Source organism: Bos indicus x Bos taurus, chromosome 1 (assembly GCF_003369695.1).
Source record: "Bos indicus x Bos taurus breed Angus x Brahman F1 hybrid chromosome 1, Bos_hybrid_MaternalHap_v2.0, whole genome shotgun sequence".
Lineage (NCBI taxonomy): Eukaryota > Metazoa > Chordata > Mammalia > Artiodactyla > Bovidae > Bos > Bos indicus x Bos taurus.
The window spans coordinates 81,122,883-81,146,137 of NC_040076.1; the positions used below are offsets into that span (position 1 = coordinate 81,122,883).

Sequence of the window (23,255 nt, forward strand, 5' to 3'; positions counted from 1 at the left end):
AAGCATAGCAGCGAGCGTCGGTCCTCCCGGCCGCAGCCCCTGCCCCCTCCCCACCCGCCACCTGGCTTCGCAGCGGCCGCTCGGGAAGCCCTAGGCACTTCCCAGAATAGAGAGCAGCTGCCAACGTCAGGCTGCCGCCGGCCGCGGGGTTCCGGGCGCACCGGGTGCGGGCGGAGGGGACGTGGCTCCGCTTTGGCCTGCCTTCTCCCCTCGCCGTCCGGGAAACTGAGGCCCGGGGCTGGAGCAACTTCCCCGGGGTGCAAGGTTCGTATGGGCCCGGCCAGTCCCGGGCCCCCAAGCGTCCAGACTCCCGTCCGCGCTCCCTCGACCACACGCGCCGCCCGGTCGCCCGGGAGAGCAGGGCGGGGAGCGGGTCTCCGAGCGAGCGCTCCGCCGGGGAACGCGCGGAGAACCGGACTCGGCCAACTCGCCGCGAAAGTTGTGGTCTCCCAGCCTGCCCTCGCTTCTCACCTCCGAGACACACCTTCCCGCCGGCCCGGCAGCCGCGCCCTCACATCCGGTCCACCTTGCGCACACCCCCTTCCACTCTCTCCCGCAGCCCCTCGCCCTCCCACGCCTTGCGGCTCCAGCCGCTCCCCATCGCGCACTCCCACCCGCGCCCGGGGCGCGCCTTCTCCGCCCCGCCGCTCGCCCGGCCTCAGCGCCGCGCCCGCCCCGGGGTTCTGGCGTCCGGGAGCCCCAGCCCCGGGCCGCGACCCGCTTCCGCCCGCCCGGCGCGGGGCAGAAGCCGGGGTAGCCAGCACGGAGCCCTCGGAGCGCGGGGGGCGCGAGGCGAGGGGCGCAGCGGCGCGGGGCGGGGAGGGGGCGCTCGCTCGCTCGCTCACTCTAGGCTGCGCACACGCCCGTACAAACTCTCACACAGACACACGCGGGGTGCGCTGCCGCCGCCCGCCGCTGCTCCTCCTCCCGCCACCGCCTTGAGAGGGAGAGAGAGAGGGAGAGAGAGGGAGGCAGAGAGAGCGCTTTGTCCGCGCGCCGCCGCCCGGCCCGGGACTCTGCCCCGAGGAGGCAGCCGCACAGAGTCCCCGCCTCCGCCTCTGCCCCCGGGCGGGCCCGGCCGGCCGCGGTGGGGGGAGCCAGGCTGAGGGTGGGGGTGGGTGGCGGGCGGGCGGAGGGCGGGGAGGGGGGGCGGAGGAGGAGCAGGGGAGACGAGGGCAGCGGAGGAGGCGAGGAGCGCCGGGTACCGGGCCGGGGGAGCCGCGGGCTCTCGGGGAAGAGACGGATGATGAACAAGCTTTACATCGGGAACCTGAGCCCCGCCGTCACCGCCGACGACCTCCGGCAGCTCTTCGGGGACAGGAAGCTGCCCCTGGCGGGACAGGTCCTGCTCAAGTCCGGCTACGCCTTCGTGGACTACCCCGACCAGAACTGGGCCATCCGCGCCATCGAGACCCTTTCGGGTGAGCAGTCGGCGCTGTCCCCCTCCCCCCGCCTCGCCCTGCTCAGGCCGGGACGGCGCCCGGAGGGAGGCCGAGCCCTGCGGGCGGCGCCCGGCGGGGGCTCCGGCGTTCACGTTCACTTCCACGCACCAGACCTTCAACTCTCACCGCCGGCCCGCTCCTGGGACGGCCCGCTCCCCTCCCCCCCCCGCTCTGGACTCACCCCTTGCCCTCCCAGCCGCAGTCCTGGGGCGACCCCCGTGCCGCCCCGAGGGTTCCCGAGGCTCGCTCGCTCTCTCGGGGACCCCCAGTTTCCCGGCTCCCCGAGCTGCTCTCCAGAATTCCCCCACCCCCATCTTTAGAGAGCCCCCCGTCTCCCCTTCTTCCCTGACCTTCCCGTCACCCCCTTTGTCAGGGACCCCCCCCAAAAAAAAAACACCCCTCCATCTCCTTCTCCCTTGACCGGACCTTACCCCTTCCCGTGCCTCGTGCCCAGGACTTCTCGCCCTCTGGCGTCCCCTGAGCCGCACTCTCCTTTAGAGCCCCCCCTCCCCAGGTCGCCCCGCTGTCCCCCACTTTCGGCACCCCCTCGGCGCCACCCTGACGATCCCCTTCGAGACTTCGGGGAGTCCCCCGACCCCAGCCCTTGCACGACGGCACATCTCTCTCGGTCCTCTCCCGAACCTCACTCCCTTCTCGCTCGTCTCTCAAGCGCTCCTATTTTTCTCTGAATTTTTTGTCCGATTTTATTGAGAAGAACTCGGGGCTGGGGGCTTTCCGCCGCCTGTCCCCCCGCCTCCCGCTCGGCCAGAAGCACCTTTTTACGAGGTGCCCTGTCTCAACTCGGTGGGGGCCCGGGCTGAGGACCGAGAAAGAGGCGACCGGGGGGCCCGCGAGAGCGCTGGAGCCCAGACGGGAGACGGAGAGCGACACACACACACACTCGCGCGCGCGCGCACTCACCAACTCTCCTCTCGCACACGCACCGCTCGGAGCCGCGCTCGCCCCCAGGCCACGAGCCTGCGCCCCCCGAGCCTCTGCCCGCGGCCGTAGCCCCTTCCCCACCAGCGCGCGGGGTGGGGGCGGGGCGGCGGCGAGGCCAAGGTGATCAGAAGCCGGCGGGGACCCGGCTCTCGCCGAAGCGGACCCCGGGGGTCTTCGGCGCATCTCTCCGGGGCCACCGGGAGAAAAGGGCAGGGAGGGGAGCGCAGCGGAGCCTTCGGGGCCCGGGTTAGCGGAATGGAGAGGTGGGGGCCCGGAGAGGAGCGGGGCCGCGCCAGCCCTGCAGCTTGAGTTTCAAATGAGCTCATCCTTTCAAATTGGCGCCGCTCTTTATTAAATTTGTTTTTCCGGTAATGCCACCCACAGCTCTACCTGGGGTCGGGATCCGGGCTCGCACCCTTCCCACCTCATCCCCCGGGAACGAGGCGAAACGCGGCGCCCACCTTTTTTTTCCCACCGGGAAGCAAGTTTGCCCAGTTCGAGCCGGTTAAGAGACCCCTGGAGGGCGCCTGAAGGCGGAACCGGAGTGTGGAGTTCTGTGCGTGCCCCTCCTAGACCCCCGCCAGTTTCATCACAGCAAGGTTCTGAGTGCTTTAATTTCTGTTTTAAAGGTAAAGTGGAATTGCATGGGAAAATCATGGAAGTTGATTACTCAGTCTCCAAAAAGCTCAGGTAAATATATTTTGCTTAGTTTTTTTGATTGGTCTCACATATAAATAAAAATACATTCAGTTTTTTTTAATGTGCTTGTATAGTTTTTAAGAGGCTTTTGTTTGTTTTGTCAGTGGAGATAAAATAGTTTAGAAAGTTACATTTTTTACTTTCATTATATAAGGTGTTTACTGTACTTGGAAAATATCTGGTGCCTATTGGGGGTGGGGGTGACGAACACTAGTTGTGTTAAATTTGCTGGGACCATTTAACTTGTTTATGAAAACTTGCCTCCCCGCCCCCCCCACTCCCACCCTAACCCCCAGCACAATGGCAGCAAATGCTTGTCAAGACTTCCTGTGAGATGTTAAGAGTAAATATTTACTGTGTCAGCTAAATTGCTTAACTAAACTTCGCGATTAATTAGTTTTCTTTTTTAGATAGCTTAAATGTTGAATAATAAAATAATTCAGTTAAGGGTCGATATTTTACATAGCGTTTTAAACAAGAAGGTTGTTTGGATTGGATGGCGGTTAAAAGCCAGACTTTTTTAGTCACTGAAACTACTGAATATTGCTTCTGAGCGTGTTGTTGTTGTTGTTGCTTTTAAGATACATTTGAGGCTAAACAAATATCACTGTGAAATTTATAATTATATTTAAGTGCACTGTTGTTAATGAAGAAGTAAAAAGTTTTGTGGAGGCTGGATTTCTCCACAGTGATTTGCTTACATGAGAATGTCTATGAGGAGAGATTGAGGGAGAACATCTTTGTTTAAAGTTTATTGTGGACTTTAAATTTGGGCCCTTTATTACTCATTCTAGAATTTTTTTCTATGTGTCGTAACTTAGTTTATATCCCATTCACATACATTTCTTCACCATTAGTCATTAAGTAGCTGAATTGGAGACTCTAAGTGAAGTCTGTGACTTACCACCTTTACAATTTGTAATTCTCAACAGTGTAACCATTTACTTGATTTTTGCCAAAATTGAATAGATTTTAAAACAAACTATTCTACTTTTTAAACACATAGATGTTTTGTTAAGGGGTTTCTAAAAATGTGTGCAAATTTCCAGGTATGTTTTAACTAGGCAACAAAATATCTTTTGTTTACCAATGATTCCAGTGGCGTATCAGAAAACTACTCAATACCTTTAAAAAAAAGAGGCAAAAGTTATGATTTGCAGTTTCATGTGTAACGTTAAGCTAGTTCTCTCTAGGAAGAGATGTAATGTGCAACTGATAGGTTTTTCAATTAAGAATTTTGAATTTGTATACTTAAAAAAATTTTTTTTGGCTTGATAAATCTAAGTTCAAGCTTTCTGATATATTAACTATTTATTGTAAGTTAGAATTACTCATAACATTTGAATATTGGATGAATATATTAAACAAGGTTTAAAAGAACCACCCAAAATATTTGATGGGTTGTGTTTCTGTAAATATCTAATTCTATTGACTGTATAGTTGTTTTGAGTTCTTTTTTGGAGTTATAGTTAGTGAAAAATCAGTAGAATTTTAACTTTGGTTAGTTGGTGTCTCATTTCATGTTGCAAAGAGCATTATTTAATGTGGCAATGTAAGTGAAATACTAGTTTATCTACAGTTATTAACATCTCTTGAAACTTGTCACAAATATACTATTTTTTAACTTTTTTCTTTCAAAATGCAGAGGTTATTTGCTGTTAGCTGGAGGGTCATTTAAATGATTTTGTTGTGTTTATAAAAGAGTTTAGAATTAAAAACTTGTCCCAAATTTTTAGTATTAATTAAAGAGCAATCTAGGACTTTTACAGCCCTATTGGGACATGATTTCTTTGAACATTGTGGGTGATATGAAATACCTAGGAGGTAGATTACAATGCGCTGTGTGTGATTCACTACACTGAAGACGTCTGACATACCAAATGTATGCATAAGCTGCTGCTGTAGAGGGTTGCTTCATTTCTGATTGGACGGCTTGAATCTTTTTTTTCTTTCCTTTATTAGTTTAAAATGCAGAAATTAGTTACTGGTACTGCAGGCTAAGGGAGAGATAACTAATGACTGGTGTTGTGTACTGAGCTCAGACTCCTGGGAGGAGGCAGCTGTGTGTGCTCATGTACAGGGCTCCACCACGGTGGGGACTCTCAAAAACAGGGTACTGTGACATTTGAAACCAAAGCTTTTATGTTATATGGTGACTATTTTGGTGTTCTTTTGTTGCACTTCCATGAAAATTAACAAGTTAAAAGTACATTTGTCGGCGTCAAGTCAGTTCTATATGTGGTTTTTGTGTTGGTAGAAGTGAAAATGTGAAGAAAACAGTTCATCCTCATTGCTTGCTTACTTAAAGAACCATTCTGCCATTGAGTGCTCCTTTTCTTTATATTGTTCTGATTTCTTTCTGTTCTCAGGAATCATTTTTAACATCTACATTCCAGATAGATTTTTTTAAGCTAATGATACTTGGGAGGGGATGTTTTTTATCTTAAGTTATGAAAATATTGGCATGCCATTTGCTTACCAATTGGATCTTTTGTTAAATATCATTCTAGCATCATTTTATATGTGCTGTTATTGTGGACAGACTAGATACTATTATTTTCTCAGGGTCACTCAGAAGTAGAAAACTCTTTTCTTTTGCCACATGTGCTTCATTCTTATTAAATGTAAATTACTGTAAAGTAAACCATGTACAAACCATCTATTTTTCTTAACTTTCTAAGTTGGCTTCGGGCTCTGTTGAATAAAAATCTTCGATTCTTTTTTCTCTATTCATATTTCTTGGTAGTATATAAGAATCAAAGATTTCTTAAAGAAGAAAAAACTGACAAAGGGTTTTAAAAGTTGTGGAAATGTCCTTGATAGAAATTTCATTTTTGATGTTGATGAGAGTTTAGTTTAAAAAATTTTATATGCTGTTTATATCTACACACATGCACACAGACACACACACATATTGCATAAATTGTTTTGAGCTAAGACTTACGCTAACCTGAATGTGCTTTGTAACTAAAGTTGAATGATTCTGTGAGAAACAAAACTTTTAAAAATGCAATTTCTGCCCACTTCTAGGAAGTAACTAAGTGGTGCTAGACATGCTTTCACTGAGATGGTGAGAATACTATGAGGTAGTGTAGGAAAAAGCTATGAATTTGTCTTTCATGAGTTAAAAATCAGTAATTGTGTTCTCTCCAATGCAAATGAATTTGGTCTCCTATAGGAATGTTAAAGAAAACAGTATCTCAATTGTATTTTGCTTGTATGTACTACATTGTATTTAGTTGAATTAAATACCAAAAAGAAAAAAAAACCAACCACCCAACCTCAAGCCCTCCCTGCAACAAAGGCTTTTGATGGATCAATTTTTAATTTTGTAGCAACAGAAAAGACTTCATTAGGTTAAAATCACATGTTACCCTATTTCATTTCAAGAATTTGTTGAATTAGAAGTTAATGCCTGGATTTAATTGTATAGATTACATGTGTGTAATGTATATTAAAATATATATATTTTATATATATATATAAGACTCAAAGGTTACTTATGATTTGTTTTTGAGTTCGACATTTAGCTTCTCATTTTAAAAAAAGGCTAGTAATTTTTTCATACACTTCTAGGTCATGCCATATAAAATTATGCATTTCTGTGACCTTTGCGAAGATAAGCATTGAAATTAAAATAGAAGCAATAAAGAAAAAATTACTTAATAATTCAGGTTTAAAACTCTAGTTTGTGTTTTTAAAAGACTGGTCATTTAATATTTTTACATTATTTGGTTAAATATTAAAAACCATTGAAATCTACAAATCAAAATAGATGTTATATACTGCTTGATTTTCCAATTTGCCAAATTTATATCAATTTTAAATTATATTGTAGTAATTTATAAAAGTGCTGAATGGCTAAAGACATAAACATTAGTTCTAAAAGACGATTTTGTGATATGTAATACATTTGCCAAATTGTGTTTTCTTAAATAATAGTGTTTCTTTGTACTTATGACTGGATATAAGACACTGGTAAGGGATGGTCTCAGAGTTTTGTTTTCTTATTATGTTAACCTGAGATTATCATTTATATAGAGAAGGTGAGAAGATTAATAATATTTGTATAACACCTTTTATATGTAATGATCTAAAGTACAATATATTTTCTTTAGAAAGAAAAATTTTAAAGAACACTGAAGATTTAGAACCAATAGATATCAAAATTAACATTTCACTATTATTTTGAGTAAATGTTTTTATTTTGTGCGATTATTCCAATTTTTAATGGGTGAATGTAAATGACATTGAAATGTACATACAGGATAGTAATTTGAGCACATTCATTAGAAGTCAGTAAAGCTATGAAAATCAGATTTCTATAAGAACTATTTATACATATTTGATACTTTCAACTTTCTAAATATTTGCTGTTGATTGCTGAATCACTCTTCCACGTCTGGTAATGAAATCCTCAAAAGTAGATGAGCAATTGATCAGCATTGTCACAGGACATTATTTGAGTTTAAGTGTATCATCTCTGTGATTCAGTGGGGTGTGTGCACATGGGTGTGTGTGTGTGTGTTATGGGAGACAGTAGTTTCAGACAGAGATGGTATCAAGAGGGAAGAAGAAGAAATCTTTAATTGAGCAACAAATGTTCTGCTATTCATTCCTGACAAGGCACAGGAAAATTGTTAGATGTCTGAACCTTGTGGTGAATGGAGTCAAGTGCAGTGATGTGTGCTTGCATGATCTATAGCTCTTGCAGGTGGTTAACCTGTGGAAGCGGGGGCACAGTCACCTGAAGTGGCTTCTTTAGTGAGCATGCTGCTGGAAGGACCGTCCTATGCAAAATATTCTCTCCTTCACTTTTGCTCAGATGTCCCCTCTCAGTAAGAGAGTTAGCAAGTGATTCTATGTAGGCTTTGATTTTCTGTAGAAAATTCAAGATCTGAATATGTATTTTCATTTAGAAATTCTATACTGTGGAAGGCAATGTATTTTTTTGTGCAACAAAAGTACTCTGAATCAGTTTCATTAGAAGCATGGCATTGAACTGGTTTCTTTGGAGGCTGTTAAAAGGTTGAATTGTAGATTTCAAAATTATGTTTTTAAAAATTCTATTTAAATATCAGCAAAATGTCTTCAGTGTCCTTTGGTATTGGAGAAGAGAGGGGTGGGGTTGGCTAAGCCAGTTTTTAAACTAATTTTCTAAAAATTTTAGTCAGAAGCATAATTTCTTAAAAGTTATGATTAGCTTCTTAATTTGAAGAATGGGACAGTTCTGTTTAACAAAACATGTCCAAATAATGTATTAGTCAAGGTTTGTCCTTTTTATATTCAAATTCAAGCTCAAATTAGTTTGGATAGTCATTCAAAACAATATCATTGAAGAAAACATAATAGCAAATAAAGAGCAAACACCTACCAGTAAATATAACAGTATTTCACTTATCATTATAAAATATTTTTAAAGACCTTTTACTTTATAATTTGACTTCATGCTTACAAACTTGTAATTTTCATTTGGTGGCATAGACTGTATGGGTTCTATTTTGGGCAGCAAAATTGCAGAGTGCTCAGAGCATTATTTTTAAGGTTTTTCTTTTCCTGTTTTGATAATGTACTTTAGTCTGGTATTTCCATAAAATAGTGAAGAAAAATTATTTTCTCTTACAGGAAAATTCAGATTTTGTTACTTTGGCTTCCAAAGAGGAGGGAGAATATAATTACTGTTTCCTTAATTTGGTTTACCATTTGATGGCATGTTGAGGTGTTGAATAATCCAGAGAAAAAGGGTACTTTTGCATTAATAGCAGGCGGTCAAGTCCAAAGTGATAACTCCTATTTGATAGATATGCTTCTTCTCCAAGTCTCTGGTTCTCACTAAATAATAAGCTTACATTTTGGAGATACATTTTATTTGTTTATTCTTGGGTTTCTTGGTTGTTTATTCTATGCTTTATTTCTTAAAATGTGAAGATTTAGTTATAATTTTCCCATTCTGCTTATTATCAGGAATATTTAATAAACTAGGTATTTCAGTAAGTCCAGTAAATGAAAATTCAGAGTTCTGATGCATGTTTTAGACTTTCTTTTATCTATCTATGTTATAAGAAAATGTTATACCTAATAATGACCAGGGAAATCTGTATGGGACCATTGCAATGTGAATGATATTTTTGGTTTTTCTTATTATATAATTATTGTGTACCAGTATGTGAGGATTTGCCTTAGCGGGTGATGCTTAGACTTTAATTTTTGTTTTAAATGTGATCAGAAAGGTAATTTCATGATTCCATGTATGGACATGTAAATAATACTAGATGGATGTTTACTTATGTGCCTGTATCTTCCATTCATATAATACTGATGATAACCCAGGCTCTTCAAAACATTATTTCATTTATTCTAAAGAATAATTATCTGAAGAAGAGCAGTTAATATTATTCCATTTTTTAGATGAAAAAACTTAGTCACAGAGAAATTTAATAATTTGCCTAAAGTCACATGGCTATTAAATAGTAAAGCTAGGGTTAGAACTTCTGATTCTCAGTCCACTGTGCTTCATCTCCATTCACTTTGTTTAATTAAAAGTTGTCTGAAAGTGTTATTACTGATAGGTTCAGAGGTTGCCATTCAAGAGGGAAGGAAAGATATAAATATAGATTTTATTTGTGAATCACCCTTTGCAATGATCTTATTCTTATATCAATCCAAAATGATCTGTACTTTGTTACAGTTTTTAGGAAAAATTAGAAACAGAAGTCATTTTAACATTATTAGCAGCATCACTGTGGTTGCCCGTAGACAGAAGTGGGGTATGCCTAACCAAGCAGGTTGGATTTTGATGTTGTTGTTACATTGCTTTTTTCAGTGGTTGCATTCCTTGTGTTATGAAACAGGACATTGCCGAGAAAGAGATTTCAGCAGCTGAGCCATACGGTCTGGTCAAGACTCTGTGCCACATGGTAAAGGAAAGTCAGGCTCAAGGAACCACTTGGGTGGGTTCTTCCCGGGTTTCAGCCAACCCATTGCTAGAGGGCAGGACTGCTTTTGGTGAAGTGTTTTCCTGGTAGCTGCCAAGTCTTTCCTGATATTTGGTGTCTGTCTCTGCTTTTCTTTCTGTACAGACTGTGGCCTTTGGCCTTTCCTGTGGGGGTGAAATGAACGTTAATAGAATAGCATCTGTAAAGTCCCCAAGTTCCTCATTAATGATATATCACTCAAAAACATACTAAATAACTAAGCATAGGAAGAATAGTCCATTTCCCCTTAGCAGTAAACTTTACCTGCGTTATCCTCTTGCTACCTTTAACTTTTGTGCACTATCATATTTGTGGTGGTGGTGGAGGGACGAAGGAATTATCAAGAAAAAAGTAAATGAAGGAAGATGATTTCCAACTCCTCAGGCTTTTCATTTCTTTAACTTAGTAGAGTCCAGGGTTGGGTGTTGCATATTCTGTGGAATCCTGACTCAGAAGATGGGGAAAAGGAAGAAGGTAACTAATACTGAGTAGTTGGTATGCTAGGCATTGGACTAGGCCTTCTTCGTATCTTACTGTATACAGCCAAGAGAGATCTGATTTTCATACCTTTTACAGATAGGGCTGTAAAACTTTAACTCCCCAGCAACTCCTCTTTCCACCCAACCCAAAACTGCTTCAAAGCAGCAGTGGCTGTCTTACCCTTGCTCACCTTTATTTAATTTGTATACAGTAACAATAGCCTAGCAATAAAGTAGAAAGTTGTCATGTGTGTATAGGTTATAGAGTAACTTTGGATGTATTTCCTAAATCAGAATTAGAGACAAAATTTACATGTATACAGCAGATATGCTGAGGAAGATAAAGGACTGATCTTTAGTATAGTTTTAATTTAATGTAACTGAAAAACAACTAAAAGTATTAGGTCATAATTTGAAGAAACTTTCCCGAGGTGGTCCTGTAGTAGAGGCATTAGTAATTACGTAAAGATAAAAAAATAAAAAAAAACCCATTGTGGCTGAAAGTTAAGTGTAAAAAGCATACTATGTGTGCAGTGGGGAGGAGGGGGAAAGAGGGTCTATACTTATATCCTCTGACTCAGATACCTTTTTTAAATCCTGAAAAAAACACTCAGACTCTTTAGTGTAGGACCTAGAGTGTTATACAAAGTGTGGCCTGCTTTCATTTTTTATCTGTATATTTAAAAATTATCTATGATTTGGAGAAGGAAATACAGTATTCTTGCAAATTGTCTTCTATAAAGTTTTTCATCTTACTAACATGAAAAAATTTTAAACCTTTTTGACAATGAAAAAGTGAAAGCACAGGGAGTAGAAAGAGTTATATGTTCTTTTTGATACACTATTTAAATATATTATGCATTCATGACTTTTAAGTATATAGGACTTGAGATACAATTATACTACCAATGCAATGAGATAAATAAGAATTCTGCTTTCTAGATACACAGGTGGTGCTTTTTTGATAAGAATGTAATTTTATGAAAAAAATTCATTATGAGGTAAAAAAATAATGGCTTTTATCAATCAAATATTATCAGAAAAATTTTCAATACCATGTTTATATCTTCACTTTTGTGCTTTCTCTTAGAAAATAAAGCAAAATATATTCAATGAGGTGTGGTTCCATGGACAGTTTAACCTTAAACCAACTCATAAATAGAGGATATTTCAAAAAACTTCATGTGAGGATAGGCTATATAGTTTTTGTTAATGTGGAACTGTTTACTTTAGTCCCTCCTGATCTTTGTGATTTTAACAATGAATTTTTGAAAAGTGGATGTTTTGTCTCATCATTGTGTGGATAGGGTTTTGGAGTAAAAGTGTTTGTGCATCTTTATATGAGAGTTGGAGGTAGATGATGAAACAGTTTAAGGCTGAAAAAATAGAGTTTAACTTCTTCAATTATTAAGAGAGAAAAAAGGGAGGGATGGAAGAAGGAAGGAGGGAAAGCGGGATGAGGAAGGGGGAGAGAGAAGGAAGGGAGAAAGTATACAGGCAGCCATGGAAACATAGATGACAGAACTTTGTCGTGCAGCTTGTACACTCTTTCTGGATTTCAGAGCACGTGGCAAAGACTAGTACTGATGGTGGGTGGGAGACTAAGGGACTCCACTGGGTGCTAGCAGGGCTGAGTCTCACACAAGTTGATCTTTGACGTTTAAAAACCTCTCAGAGTATGTGTTTGGTCTGCCCCACAAAAGGTCTTACATTTCTTTCTTTGAGGCCCTGTACTGGCCACTTCTCCCTCTCTCGCATTCTCCTTCCCTTTTACATTTCCTTGGGGATGGCCGGGCCCTTGGGGATGGCTGGGCCAGGGCTGGAAGGTGCCTGGTGTGCGGCCTGCCTCCAGCCTGGTGCCCCTCACTGGCGGAGTCTGGGGAAGTGGGGAGGCGTGTGCATGCTTGCTCAAAATGCTGGAATGTATGGGCTCTGTGGCTCATGCTTCCTGGGAGTGTGCCACAGACCGGCTCCTCCAGGGTCTCAGTGGTCGTGGGGGTCAGTCCTTGTAGGCTTTTGTGAGGGGTTGGAAACTTGGGAAGGGATTTCTCAGTGCTGAAAGTTTAGGCTACTCCCCCCCCCCGACCAGGTATATTTGTATTTATTCTTTGTAAAGAAAAAGATCTGTTAACAACCACCACCACCACTGAAGAACAGAAAGAAAAAAATATATGGATGCATAAATAACCGTAAAGACCATAAATGGTCTTTCTCCTGCATCCAACTACACTCTTTTCCCTCTTCTCTTCAAACTGATAGTGATGTCTTCAAATCGTGGACACTGAATTTATAAACTAACTGCTTTAAAACTCCCTGAATTGTGTCTCTGCTAAAGATGATGAAAATCAAGGATCTTTAGAAACTAGATTTTAAGTTCAGATTTTTTTTCTTAATGTAGGATTTAATCTCCTTTTTAAGGAATAAAGAACAAACTGCTATTGGTTAATATTTTTTTTTGGTTGCTTAATTTATTTTTTCAGATTTATTATTATTTATTTAGATACTTTTTTTTCCTTCACAAAAGATTTGAAATGACAAAGGTGCTGGTGGCCCCATTATTTGAAAAGAAGACTGGGATTTAGGTGTATGAAGTAGATAAGTTAAAAAGGGATTCTGTTAAGGGTTATAAAGGACTGAGCACAGGTGGCTGGTTCTTACGTAATTCTTGATACATCTTAAGAGGTTTGCCAGGGAAGAATTATCTCTTTGGTTCATTGATTTTTGTGTTAATGATTTGCTGCATGTATCTATTTCAATAGTGATTTCAAAACAGTCATTTTGATATTGAAAATGGTTTGTGGCTTTAGTTCACTTATTATAATCATGGTCAAGGTGTTAACGTGTGCATGTGTGCTCCATTGCGTCCGACTCTCTGCCACCCTGGGGACTGTGTAGCCTGCCAGGCTCCTCTGTCCGTGGGATTTCTTCCTCCAGGGGGAATCTTCCCGGCCCAGGGCTCAAACCCACATCTCCTGCATTGGCAGGCAGATTCTTTACCACTGAGCCATCAGGGAAGCCCCAAGGTGTTAATACCTGCCTTAAAAATTTCCAGGCCCAAGTCACAAATTTTATTCCCCACAGTAGTGCTTTTAACTGTATGTTCCACAGAGCCTTAGGATTCTAAGGAGATGCCAAATTTATGGGAAAAGGGGGTAGACATATGTACCTGGGGGATTCTGGCTTCTTACCCACCTTTCAATCAGGAGACAGCTGCATTCATTGCTTTTTTACATATTTGAGTTTGGTCTGGAATTTGGCTTAGAAGAGGGGTTTGCTGCTTTGAAGAAACACTTCAGAAGTATCTGCCCTATAGTATGTAATTCTGGGGTTTGAGTCCATTCATTCCTTGATCAGGTAGTCTTAGCAGATGCAAAGCTCTCTCCTGAGGAAGTTTAGACTCTGCCTCCCTTACTTCTGAATCCTGTGGCATGGCCTTCCATCTCCTGTCACTTTCGCTTTAGTAACAAATGTTTGCTTTGCCAACTACATGCCAGACTACTAAATCTATGGATTTTTCTACAATCAACAGCACAGATTGTTTGCCCTTCAGGAACTTTGCAGAGAGCTCCTTGGGCAATGGTTGTACTCTAGCTCTTGGCAGAGTCATTAGTGTCAAATGACTTTTGAAGAGTGAAGGGTCCGGTGGCATGGGACCCACTCATTCATCAAGAACAAGTTTCTACTTTGGGAGGTCCAAACGGGATGGCCTTTATATCCCTTTTTCAAGCAGAGCAGCTCTACTTTTATCTGTTACATGTTTGGGTTCCATGAACTCAGAGGTGATCATCAAAATACTTTCATTTGATTAGAATTGGACTTCCCTGGTGGCTCAGACAATAAAGAATCTGCTTACAATGCGGGAGACCCGGGTTTGATCCCTGAATTGGGGAAATCCCCCGGGGAAGGACTTGGCTACCCACTCCCGTATTCTTGCCTGGAGAAGTCTGTGGACAGAGGAGCCTCATGGGCTACAATCCATAGAGTAGTAAAGAGTCAGAGGGGACTGAGCGAATAACACTTTCACTTTTCAGAATGGATGCCCAGAAAATCAGAAGGGACATGAGCCATTATACTCTAACACACACACACACAAGTCAGTCCAGCATGTAGGATTCTTGTTCAAAAAACAAGGTATTACTGAAAAATATATATATATATATTTATTTATTTATTTCAGTGATTTCTTAACCTGTGGCCAAAGACTCTTGGGCCGAGTCCTTATAGTCTTGAAGGAAGGACTGGGACACTACCCTCTGAGCTCTTCCTCCATGCCCCTGTGCTTCATCACTCTGGCTTCTTGTAGGCTGGTCTTGAAAGACTGATGATTTCATATTCACTCAAGTTTTATAGTCAAGACTGTTCTAAGACTGTATTTATGAGGGTCCACATTCAGATATCTGTAAATGACATAAGTGGTGGCATGGAGGGGTTCTGTGGAGTATAAGAGGCCTAATGGGGTATAGGAGGCATAGCTTTAGTCAGCTACAGTCAAAAGTCAGAGTTCTTATTTTAAATATTTAAAATTTTCGACCATTGAAAAAGTTTTGGAGACACTGTGAGTCAGAGAAGAGAGCAGGTTAATCTGGCTCGTGGGTTGCCAGTTTGCAGTTTCTGCCACATGAAAATCTGCATCTTCTGCAAAAGTATTGCTGAGGACACTTCATTATGTTTAGTATCTCTTACCCTTAAGGTTCTCTGTGAGTGAGAGGGAAAAGTACTTCTCTTGATAAACTGGATAAACTTGTATGTCTCTTATCTAATGATGATAGCTATTTGAAAGCTCAAAACTAAAATTAGGTCTCAGAGCAACCATCCTTAGTTTATTTTTCTGGAATAAATATGTTCTCCATTATATGGAGTACCCTATAGTGTTTATCTTTATGTAGTGATCTTATTTTGTTTTTGTTATATTTAGCCATCTAAAGTCCTTTGGTAAATACAGAATGTACATATGCTGAATATGTGACACTCGTAAGTTTGTATAGTATTTCGGAGTACACATTCATAAAAAAAAATAAACCTCTATTTTCTCATGTAACTGGAGGAACATGTTTCCACATCAGTCAGAATTCTTCTCCAATTAAACACTAGGCAAACTATAGATAATGGTTTAAACCATTTCCTAAGAAAATACGGTTCTTGTATACCCAGCAAACTTTTTTAAAAATAAGAACTTGAGTTCTGCCTATAAGCCAACATCTGATATAAGACATGTAGTTTTAAAAGCATAGAGCGTACTTGGTAGGAAAATTTGGTGGTGAAAAAAATTTGTTTTTAAATATGTTTGAGAAATGTTTTGGTGACTCTTGCACTTTCTGGTATTTAAGTTGAGGAAATTGAAGGCCATATGGATTCTGTTTCTGGGCTCTAGGTATGGTAAATACTCATTAAGGCCAGACTAAATGAAAACTGCCAATTGCCTAAGGGACCTTTAAAAAAAATGAAAAACAAAAAACTACTCTGACAGTTGGAATTAGCATTTTTCAAATGTATCTTTTTGTTCTGTAATTTACGTGCATAATGAAATAGCTCTTTAGTGATCACCAAGTTAGGTAAAGCACTTGTTTTGGAGAACGTTGTACGTCAGTCATTTATGGTCAGGCATAATGGAGCGAGGGCTTCCCAAGTGGCACTAGTGGTAAAGAACCTGTCCGCCAACGCAAGTAGACCTAAGAGATGCCTCTTCAATCCCTGGGTCAGGAAGATCCCCTAGAGAAGGGCATGGCAACCCACTGCAGTATTGTTGCCTGGAGAATCCCATGACCAGAGAGCCTGGCTGGCTGTGGCCCACAGGGTCACATAGAGTGGGGCACGACTGAAGCTACCGAGCATGCGCATCTTATAGTGGCGTGGGCAGCTTGGTAACAGGTCAGTTGATTGAATTGTGAGGTGATAGGAAAAGTGATGCCATGGTAAAAAGAACCTTGGGGGGAGAATAGCTTTTAAGAGGGAAATCAAGTTTTGGGTGTATTGAGTTTGATGTCATATGAGATATGCGAGTGGAGATACTCTGAAAGCAGCTACATGATGCCAGACTGAAATTTAAGTTAGAAGTAATTATTAAAGTATAGTTTTAATAGGAGATTTTTTTTTCCTTATAGGCAATTTTGTAGATGCTGTTGATCTTAGGATTTATTGGAGCTTAAAATGCAACTCATCAAGGGGTGGGTGGAACATGGACTTTGGAATCAAAATTGACTGAATTTAGACCCCAACCATGTTGCTTACTAGTATCTTATCTTAGAGCCTAACTTTCAGCTGTCAAATGGGATTCTAATACTAAATAATTAATGTTACTATGTAGTTTATATAACAATGTATTAACATGCCTGACACAGAAAAAATTACAAATATTGTGTCTCTCCATTTATTCACCTTAAATTTGTACTGGAAATAAATGCCTCACTCCAAAAAAAAAGTTAGCAAGTCATCTGTGTAACCCATACAGGATCTGGGAATTCAGGGTTTTAAGTGACTCTCCTTGTTTGTGATGGATCTAAACAGTCATCAGTTCCCCAAAAATAGCTAAGTATTTTTTGGGGGCTGGTCTTTTGAATTTTAAAAATTTGAAGTACCATGAGATCTGGTCTTATTTTTTATTTCCACTGTTGCATCTTGAATGCCTTGAATACTGGAAACAGCTGCTCATTAATTATTTTTGAATGAATTAATTAAAGTTAAAGTCATAATAAGATCATTAATAATTTACTTTTTTTTTCCCCCTCCTTTTTCCCCCTTCTTTATTTTCAAACAGGGTGGGGAAAATAGTAGTTCAGAGATTTTGCTTGTTTGTGAGGGGGATTTTCAAACTTTTGACTTACTCTTTGGCTTAATTAGAATGAAACCTTCATGGGCATTTTAGGTATGAAATCTTTTTAAACTGAGTTGAGCTGTAAAAGAGCAGTTGCACAAAGATACAAAATAAATATTGGAAAGCAAAGATTTGGATTTGGTGGAACCAGAATAAGTTTTGCATATCAGTTAAAAAAAAATAAAAATAGGTTTAATCTTAAATTCAGTATGATTACATGAAAATATAATTTTCCCTGTAGATATTTCTCTGTATAACCCAAATTGTATTAAAAATCTGCTGAGACTCACAGAAAAACCTATTTGATAAAAACAGAAGCAGCTGTCCTTCTGTTGCAAGATAATAAGTGGATACAAGAATCAAACTTAAGGTGTGTTTTTTTATGTAGTAAATCAAATATCAGTTTAAGCCGTCAGGCTCAAAAGTTATTGTGGAATAAACTGACAAGTACAAAAATGACAGGTTTACCAATGGGCAAGATAATCCATAGCCAAGGTAGCGACTGATCTTAAATGTTAGTTGCAGAGCAAGATGCTGTCAAATGCTCTGTATTAGTAACCTGTCGCTGCATACAAATTACCCCCAAATTTAGCAGTTTGAAACAACCAATGTTTATCATCTCACACGTTTTCTGAGGGTCAGAAACATGCAGCATTTTAGCTGGGTTGTTCTAGCTCAGCGTCTCTCACGGAATAGCAGTCAAGTTGCCACCCGGGTCTGTAGTTATCCGAAGACTCAGCTGGCCTGGAAGATCTGCTGCGAGGCTCACTCCTGGGGCTGTTGGCAGGCCTCAGTGTCTTTCTGCCTGTGGGCTGGAGGGCTCTGTTCCCCACAACATGGGCTTCTCCGTGGGTCTGTGCACAGCACGACAGCAGGCTTCCCTGAGTGAGTAATCCGAGAAAGAGTGACACCACACAGCCTTTTATGGCCTAGTCACTGCATTGCACGTTGTCACTTCTGCCTTATTTGTTTGTTAGATACAAGACTGTAGTTCTGTCCACACTCAAAGGGAAGGGATTACTCAAAAGGTGAATACCAAGAATTAGAGATCATCAGGGATCATTTAGGGTTGAATTAAGTCAATCAGGAAAAGTCAGCAAGTCAAAGAGAGACTTGGTTGCTTTGGCACTTATACTGAAAAGAATAATCCCCTTGTATTAATATTTATGATTAACTCCTTTTGGAATAAAACTAGAATTCCTTATAAAACAGCAGTAATAACAGTTACAGTTTATCGATGCCTTTTATACTCCTTATTTAATTTTCACAGCACCTTGTAGGATGAGAAAGGCAGATACTACTACTCTATTCATTTCTTAGATTAGAAAACTGAGGCCCAGATTGTTCAGAGTACTTAAGACAGGGTCACTTATTCAGTATTTAACTTGAGTTGTTTCCTTTTCTTTTTGTTTTGTGGCTCTTTCTTTTCTTTCTCCTGAAGAATGATTTCAGTTACTTACATTTTCTAAAACACAATTTAATTTCCCCTTTCAATTTAATCTAAAAGAGTTGATTAAAAAAAAAAAAGCCAAATTGAGAAGTTTAAAACACTCTTCTTGTAGTATCAATAAAGATGTCACTTTTCTGCCAGAAGCAAGAGTCCTTTTTGCTATTTTTGTAACTGGGTGAGGTCTTATTTCTCCAAAATTGTGCCATGCTGTGGTTAGCCATGGTCTACAAGAGGAAAATATATTTACCCTTCTTTAAAATCGTTGGTTTTCTAAGAAATATGCTATTTACTATACCAAATCTGAGAAAATCTTTCTCAGGCAAAATGCAGTGGTCACTTTGATACCAGACAAGCTAGTTCTCTTCCCCACTAAAAATGCAAAACAGCAGGCCCTCTGATCTTTGGTACCTGCCTTTGTTATACATTTATTTCTTGAAGAAATTTGTTGAATAGTCATGTCTTTAAATTTTTATTGAATCTCAGTGCTTACTTTACTTCCGTATGCTGACTTTACTTGCATATACTTCCCATAAAACATTCAATCTTTTCTCTTAAAGGTCTTGATAACATGATAGTTAATGTGAAGTGAAAATTTATTTTGAGGATTTATTGTATAAAACAAAGGAAAATATTCAGTAACCTATAATGGAAAATAATCTGAAAAAAACATATATATACAACTGAATCACTTTGCTGTTTACCTGATACCAACTCAGTATTGTAAATCAACTATATGTGAATACAAAATTTTTAATTCTATTTTTGAAAAAACAAAAAATCATATTTAACAATGTAAAATCTCAAAACATTCAAAACTTGATAGAATTAATTTGGAATAAAAAAGATAAGTTATGTTGGTTGTTTCCTTATGAACTTGGACAAACTGAGGCTTATGGAATATCACAGTCCTTTGGGAATATCTGCTTTTTAGGAAAAATATGTGCTTTCTATATTGTTTTAAAGAACCACTAGTAGTAAATATAGTACAACATTTTCTACACAGGTTATATATACCAGTCCATCAAAATTTATTATTATCCTTTGCCTACTTTGCTTCCTTTTTTATGCTCTGAGTTGTTTTCCTCTTCATAGTTAAAAATCTCAATACTTTTTTTTTTTCCATAAAATAGTCACATGATTTTAGTGTTAAACTTTTTTTTTTTCTTAAAGAGCTACGAGAGAACACCCCAACTATCCTCAGTGGAGAGACTGAGTTTAAGATTTGTTTCAGATTTTTATCATTTTCAAGTGTTAGAAGGTTAAAGGTGAGCCTGAACATGAATTCTGTGAGCTCAGAGGAGCAACTATGACATGTAAATCTACTCTCTTATTATTGTTGATTTTCTTAATAATTTGACTTCCTGTGGATATGTACCCAAAGAAATGTATTTTTTTCTCATTCTTCCTCAGTGACTTCTTGTTATAATCCCGTCCTGGGGGACAGGGAGCAGAAGCCATTCAGCAGGCTGAACCCCTTCCCCCTCAGGTGACTCACTCAGGTCTCAGATAATCTTGGCTTTTCCTTCTTAATTTGCCTTCCGGTTGATTTGTTTTTCAAGTTAAGAAAAGCAGCATTTGGGAAAGATGGTCCTGTTTGGTGATGCCATTTCACAGAGATACACAGGGGTCGCTGCCTACAGAACATCTCACCACAGGAGCTGTCCAGAGTTCAGTTAGGACCCCACTCCTCTGAGTGGTCCTGGGTGCATGGAGAAGCTTTTGAGGGTGGAAACATACATGTTTCCTAGATTTTCAGAAATGCTTATGGGCCATTGCAGTTGGCATTTGACCTTAGACATTCATGGATGTATCTTACAGCCTGGAGCCATGGAGCCATGCAGTGTAGCATGGATGTGGTCGGGCATTTTCCATAACTAAACACATCAGATCCTCCTTTCTGAAAACATCAGCACTATCAGTTCTGAATTTGGTTGATGCTGTTCAATTCTTGACCTGAGATTATGGTTAGAATTAAATGTATTGAGGCCCCATCGATTCAGACTCATTCAGGTAAAGGAAAGATGAATGATTATTCATAGAATGTTGGAATAGGCAGATTTTTAAAAATTATATTACTTTCAATTAAGAATTGTAACCTGAGTAAATTAACAAAATGTTGCTGAAGAGCAGTCCTACTAGACCTTCTTATTGAATAGGGAAAATTATATTCATGATATCAATTACATATAAATACTTTCAAAATGTGTTTAAACAGCTTATTCTCTTGAGTAGTTTAAATTTACCTGTTATGATTTTGTTTACATTGATTCTGTTTTTTTTTTTTACATTGATTCTTTCGTTAAGTAAGCACTCCTTTCTTCTTTTTTAGTTTTTTTTAGTCTTTTATTATTTTTTAAAGAAAAGATAAATTCTAGTTCTGTCCTATTACAATTAGAAGTAATGATATTTCACTATTTGATGAGCAGTAATAATATTTCACTATTCAGTGAGCTGAAATCTTGATTTTTTTTTTTTTTTAGGTTTTCAATGCCCTTGGGATGCAGATAGTTAATATGTGGGTACTACCTTATTCTGGAAGAATTTAGGATGATGCCTTCATAACTTTCACATAATAGAAAGTGGCTGAAATCTATCCATTCAAAAGAAAGCATTCAGTTTGAATCATGGCAGTCCAGTATTAGAAAAATTGAAGGAAGTACCTCTTTTTGGATTTTTTTCATTTGGGAAATATTCTCCAACAAGAATTCAATAACCAGTGGTACTTAACTGGGGGCTATTTTACATTTGATCATTTGCCATTTGATTCTGTACTATCCTTTAAAGGTAAAATGTAAATACATTTTAGTTTTTTTTTTTTTTTAAGGTATTGTGGAAGAGTTCTAAGATTGAGCCTGTCAAGCTGCATTTGTCTGAAGTAGAGTGATAACCTCCAGTAGTCAGCTGTTAGTGGAAGAGGCTGCCTGGGAGCTGTGTTCTAGTGGGATACAGCCAGCCTGGGTCTGCTGACCCCTACTACATTGGCATTCCAAAGGGTACTTTCAGCATATTGTTGTTTAGTCAGTCAGTTGTGTCTGACTCTTTGTCACCCCATGGACTGCAGCACGCCAGGCTTCCTGTCCTTCACCATCTCCTGGAGTTTGCTCAGACTCATGTCCATTGAATTGGTGATGCCATCCAACCATCTCATCCACTGTTGTCCCCTACTCCTCCTGCTTTCAGTCTTTCCCAGCAGCAGAGTCTTTCTGGTGAGTCGCCTCTTCATTTCAAGTGGCCAAATTGTTGGAGCTTGAGCTTCAGCCTCAGTCCTTCCCAGTGAATATTCAGGGTCGATTTCCTTTTGGAATGACAGATTTGATCTCCTTGCTGTCCAAGGAACTCTCAAGAGCTTTCTCCAGCACCACAGTTCAAAGACATCAGTTCTTCAGCACTCAGCCTTTTTTATTGTCCAGCTCTCATATCCGTACATGACTACTGGAAAAACCATAGCTTTGACTATACGGACCTTTGTAGGCAAACTGATGTCTCTGCTTTTTAATACCGTATCTAGGTTTGTCATTACTTTCAGCATTTAATTTCACTTATTTCAGTTCTTCTTACAACAATAACAAAAAGTGTTTTTATCTTGAGAAAAGCTTCTATTTCTGGAGATTTTCTCTGTCAGGGGTCTTTAGAGACTTAAACTTCATTAACAGTGCTTGTCTGGTTGGTGGGTATATAGGTAATATTCTGTGCCTAGTTGGTGAGGTTGCATATGGGTTTTGAAACTGACTGCCTTTCAGCTCTCAATTAGCTCAGCTGAATCAACTGCTGATCATCAAATAGTGTCTGGCTAATTTAAAAAATGTTTTTGAGTCTCACTAGGAATTCAAATTTTTTCATCTCGGAAGAGCTTCACTTTAACTAAAAAAGCTATGTATTTTAGTCACTATGCAGTACATAGAGCGTAGGGTACAAAAGAAGCCAGCCCTCAGTCCCTTCATTAGTGAGTTACACTCTGAGAAGTCTTCTCCTCTTATTCTTTCCAAATCTGTAGAAACAAACCATTCTAATGCTAGCTTAATGTATGTTAATACATTAACATAATACAGTATTTTTGGTTAAGACTTTTTAAATGCCTGTGATGTGTTAAGCCTGGAATGAGGATGCTAAGTAGAGACTGGTGGTCTGAACCTCCTCCCCTCTCTACCTGTATGTACCCCTGGGGATCTTTAGGTTTGTTTTCCAGATTACATTTTTTAAGTCACTTACTTCCAGGTATTCAGTAACACCTATGTATGAGATGCTACGCTAATTGTTAAAAAAAGTACAAAGGTAGATAAACCACAGAACCTGCCTTCAGCTTGAAAGTAAAATTAGCCTTTAGTTCCTAATCACTCCTATAATGCCTGGGGACAAAGTCCAAATTCTCTCTTTTAGGGCAGGGATTTCAGTGCCCCAGTAATGTAAAATGTGTTATGGGCAGTGGAAAACTGGCAGGTGGATGATCCCCTTAAAGAT

The 23,255-nt window shown here is 40.3% G+C and overlaps 1 protein-coding gene across 5 annotated transcripts in view; it reads left to right on the forward strand.

Moving 5' to 3' along the window:
* Positions 1–1,157: 1,157 nt before the first annotated feature.
* The window catches only part of IGF2BP2 (insulin like growth factor 2 mRNA binding protein 2), a 170,182-nt gene continuing 148,084 nt past the window's right edge, over positions 1,158–23,255 (forward strand). For 4 of the 5 annotated variants that reach the window (XM_027538878.1, XM_027538887.1, XM_027538895.1 and 1 more), the window contains exons 1-2: positions 1,158–1,421; positions 3,014–3,074. In XM_027538878.1, the coding sequence (XP_027394679.1) occupies positions 1,244–1,421; positions 3,014–3,074 (239 nt within the window). In that variant the 5' untranslated portion in view covers positions 1,158–1,243. Of the gene's footprint in view, positions 1,422–2,920; positions 2,941–3,013; positions 3,075–23,255 lie in introns of those variants that run through there. The other variant, XM_027538903.1, reaches the window with a different exon arrangement.